This window comes from Hipposideros armiger, unplaced genomic scaffold, assembly GCF_001890085.2.
Source record: "Hipposideros armiger isolate ML-2016 unplaced genomic scaffold, ASM189008v1 scaffold_299, whole genome shotgun sequence".
Classification (NCBI taxonomy): domain Eukaryota; kingdom Metazoa; phylum Chordata; class Mammalia; order Chiroptera; family Hipposideridae; genus Hipposideros; species Hipposideros armiger.
Genome location: NW_017731649.1, coordinates 1,645,441 through 1,649,922, shown reverse-complemented (window position 1 = coordinate 1,649,922; position 4,482 = coordinate 1,645,441). Strand labels below are relative to the sequence as shown.

The following is a 4,482-nucleotide window of genomic DNA, read 5'->3' as shown; positions in this document are numbered from 1 at the left end:
CGCGCGCCCGCGGGGATGGCCGGAACCTCACACGAGCGCGGGTCTGGGCACGCCCCCCCCAGGTCACAGCGGCCTCCTTCCCACGGGCGCCGTGAGGACCGGTGTCCGCAGCAGCAGCCCCGGGCGACCGGCCAGCGGGGTCAGCGAGGCTGGCGGAGAAGCCACGTGGCTCGGGAGGCGCCTCCGCCCAGCGGGTGTCCCCGCCCAGAGGACCCCGGACACCCCTGTCGCCTCTTCCCTGCGAGGCCAGCAGCCCTCCTCCTCCCTCGTCACCGAGTCAGCGACACGTCTGGCTCAAGGGCCGTACGACGTGAACAGTGAGGGCGCGACGCTCCTGGGGACGAGAGCGTGTGCTCAGCCGCGCGCGTCGCTTGCGGTTCCATGTCCCGCCTGTGCCGCCGGCCTCACAAACCACAGGCCCTGGCGCAGGCGCAGTTCAATGACTGGCTTTCTGGCGCTGAACACAAAACACTCTTACTTAAAGGTAATCAAAGGCTGTGTCAGAAGAACCCCGCATTCATCCCGGGTCTTACTGGGGTGAATTTAGGGTCTGATCTTGGACCGAGTGTCAATAGCCCCACATTAACTGACAGGGACACCACATCACCCACGGTGCCCAGGAAGCCGGCGGACCGGCCGCATGCGGGTCGAGGCACGCGGAAGCGAGTGGCTTCGTGTCGTTGCAACCTCAGGGTGGCCGCAGAGGAACCGCCGCCACGCCCTACGCGGCGTGACCCGCGCCTGGCCCGGAGCGGGGCGGCCCCAGCAGGGATGGGCCTGTGCAGGTTGTCGGACAAGGTGAGCCGCCGGAAGCCCGTTTCTGCAGCGGGCCCGTACCTGGGCACTGTCACCTGCAGGAAGCCACCCCGGCTCTCTGTCCCCAGGCAGCCTGTCCTGAGCTCCACAGAGGGGCCGTGCACGGGAGAGGCGCCCGACTGGCGATGGGCTGACACCTGGCTTCTGGTGCCGGCCCCAGCGCCGTGTGTCTCGCGGGGGCGCCGGTCCTCTGCGCTGGGAGAGGCTCTGGACATTGGCTCTGGTCTCTCATGAGTGACCGGGTGGGGCCGACTCCGTGCTGGGGTACGGGTCCCTCAGCCCTCGCTCGTGGCTTCCGGCCCAGTGGCTCTTTTCAGCTCCGGTGACCCTTTCCTGTCTGTAGCAGTGAAGAGGACACATGCACCTGAGCGGATGAGCGGACGAACACACGGGCGCGGTCCCCCGCCCCCGACCTGGAGCTCAGTTCCAGCTGCCAAGCTGCTGCTGCGGCCCGGCCCGCTCGGTGCGTTACCAACGAGCGCCACCACGCGGCTCTCCAGGGAAAGTGCAGCCCCAGGGCTGACGGGTCTCAGCAGCAGCTGCTCTGACACCCCGGGTTTATTCCTAACTGCGGCTCCCTAACACGAGTCACCGCTGGTGTCCTACCAGTCACCGGTACGGAGCTTGGGACCTGACGGCCTGCACTTCCACTGACAACCCCTTCCCTGGAGGGTCGCAGACGGCAGAGCCCCACTGTGACGGGTGTGGGACAGACAACATGCTCTGCCCACCGAAGTTCCAAGTCAGAGTTCAAAAAGCACCTCTTAGCTGCAGCCAGGGCGAGGGACAGCTGTGACAGGAAGAGGAGGACTTGGGCAGCAGCTCCTTTACCTGGAACTCTGCAGTGACTGAGACCGGGCTGGGGAGGGCTGTGCAGATGGTTCCCGGGCAGCTCACTTCAGACAAGAACAGCCTTGGAACCTGCACGGAGTGTCACCTGTGGACAGAGTGAATCCAAATTCTTTCTTTCTCTGGTGGAACAGAAAGGTCTGGAACACTCACTCGGGCAGTGTCAGGAGCCGGCCTCCGGCCCACAGGAGACACCGGACGTCTCCCTTTCGCCTTTCATGGGCTGCAGCCTCTCAACTCTGTACTAATCTCGCCCACAATGGGCCACCTGGCCCTGGGTCTTCCTCTTCTAGCTGCAGTGGGCTCTGCTTCCCACAATCTCAATTCCAAAGGCTAAAGAATTGCTTTGGCCAACTGTTTTCTAGAACTCTCTCAAGAGGCTGGCCAGCCTCTGGATGGGCTTCCCAGCAGGTGTGCACCACTAGTCCAGCCGCCATGGCCAGAGGGTCATGGTTGGACCGGAGTGCTCACTGACCACTGGGTTGGAGGTAACTGACAGGGACATGGGCGAGGCGGGCTGCCAAGTTTAGGGCAGATCCACACACCGACGTGGGCTCGCAGCATAGTAACTGCTCATTCAGAATCGTCTGGAGAAAGCAGTCCCATATGTATGTGCTCCCATCTTGTTCTTTTCCTAATTACTGTCTTTTGTAGAACTGAGCAGACCCTGCTCAGGACAGTGGAGCACGGCTTTGCCTAGAGGCTGGGGGGGAGGCCCTACTTACCTGGGTGCATGCAACCACAGCAGGGTCCCTGGCATGTGGCATGCTCAGCACATGCTGATAAGCTGAAATGGACACGGACGTGCCTCGTTCAAATGGTTCCCCTTCAGGTAACGACTGGCACAGAACAAGTTGGGTCCTCCATAACCTTGGGACACCTGGTCTCACCCACACACCTCCCGTTTATTAGATGGGCCAAATGAAAAGGTGTTTTTTTTTAAAACTTTATTGGGGAACATTGTGTTTTTTCAGGACCCATCAGCTCCAAGTCAAGTTGTTGTCCTTCAATATTAGTTGTGGAGGGCGCAGCTCAGCTCCAAGTCCAGTTGCCATTTTCAATCTAGTTGCGGGGGTGCAGCCCACCAACTCATGTGGGAGTCAAACCAGCAACCTTGTTAACAGCACGTGCTCTAACCAACTGAGCCACCCGGCCGCCCTGAAAATACTTTTTTATTGGCCTAAGGCTTGTCATTTAATGTGCTCAGTACAGCCAGGAAGGACATCTTTTCTTTCGAGAAAAATGACAAAAGGTAAATGTAGAAGACATGGCAAGAACATCATTGCTTTATATCCACCAGCACTGGTTCAGGCAAGATTTCCCAATGGACGCTAAAACATGGAAGAAAGGCTAGTGGGAAAATGTATTCACAAGGGTTCAAAGTAACTTCCCACATCAGTTATTAATTACAAATAAATGTACTTATGATGAAAAAATCTGGTCCTATCCACCTTAATAGCCAAGGAATCAAGCTTCACATCACCAGAAAGGGAAGAGCTTAACAAAACCTGCCCCCTGGAGCGATGCACCGAGGGGACGCCTCCTCTGGACAGTGTGCAATGGGGCAAGGGGACCAGAGCTGCTGCAGCCCTTTGGTTACCGCAAGGGACTCGCCTGAGGGTCACCCTGACGACTCAGGAAGAGCAAGTCAGCAGCCTGCAGAGAACTGGACCTGGAATCCTGATCAAACACCTGGGACCCGCCCCGCCTCTGGATTTCCAGTTTACACGCTGTAAAGTCTATTCAACACAGGATTTCTTGAGTCGTTAAGTGTTTTCACAGGACTGCTTTACTTGTGGATTTCTTCGCTAAATGCATTAACATTTGATTCTTCTCACTAAAAGTCCACATCCTCAGCAGAGCCGTGTGTGTGAGCCCGATCGTTTCGATCCACTTGTTCTTTTCGGGGCTGGTGTGAGCCACCAAGTTCTCTGTGTACTGCAGGATGGACTTTAAGAACCTGTTAAAAAATTAACTTCTTTATCTAGGCCGCTACAAAATGCAACGATGATTTCAATGTTGTCTCTGCATTTTAACATTACAACTAATGTACTGGACTTGATTTTTGTCTGTGAATTCAAGAAAAATCAGCACATACAAAATGGAAACAGAATACAAATTAGGTAATGGGGAAAAATGCTGAATGTCAATGTTATTGAAGAGGTGGATGGACTCCCCATTTCATACACTTAAGTGCCTTTTTATACCTACTCTCAAATCCAGACAAGACGTTTCTGTGTGACAGAACTTAATTCCAGAAAGGATCTTAAGGCTGTCTGGATTAAGCCGACATGTAATAAACATGTTATGTGCGGTGACGCATGGGCCAGCCTTCCACCTGTGCAGGAATCCTGCGGACAGCATGCCTTCCATTTCCACCCTGGCCCTCAGCGTCCATCCTCCAGAACAGGGGGTCTACGCCACACAGTGGACACACTCCACTTTGAGACAGCTTGGTGTTAAAAGTTTTTCCTTAAAGAAACTTATCAAAATGTTCACAGAGGGTGACGGGGATGTCATTTTTACATTTTCGAAGTTCTCCACAAAGTTTCCCAAGTAGTGTAAAATTTTCTCCAACTTTTAACTTCTGAAAATTTCCAAACTTAGAGAAAAGTTAAAAGAATAGTACAATGAAGATCCACAGATCCTTTGTGAAGAGAATGGTTCTTAACTGGGAGTGATTCTGTGCTTTGGGGGATATTTGGAGACATCTAAACCATTCTTGGTTGTCACACTGGGAGTGTTATTGGTATCTAGTAGGTAAAAGCCAGGGATGCTCCAAACATTCTACAGTGCGCAGGACAGCCCCACTACAAG

At 54.8% G+C, this 4,482-nt stretch overlaps 1 protein-coding gene across 7 annotated transcripts in view; it reads right to left on the bottom strand.

Moving 5' to 3' along the window:
• Positions 1 to 1,666: 1,666 nt before the first annotated feature.
• The window catches only part of ERMARD (ER membrane associated RNA degradation), a 26,382-nt gene continuing 23,566 nt past the window's right edge, over positions 1,667 to 4,482 (bottom strand). For 6 of the 7 annotated variants that reach the window (XM_019659465.1, XM_019659458.1, XM_019659466.1 and 3 more), the window contains exon 18: positions 2,783 to 3,625. In XM_019659465.1, the coding sequence (XP_019515010.1) occupies positions 3,442 to 3,625 (184 nt within the window). In that variant the 3' untranslated portion in view covers positions 2,783 to 3,441. Of the gene's footprint in view, positions 1,754 to 2,782; positions 3,626 to 4,482 lie in introns of those variants that run through there. The other variant, XM_019659464.1, reaches the window with a different exon arrangement.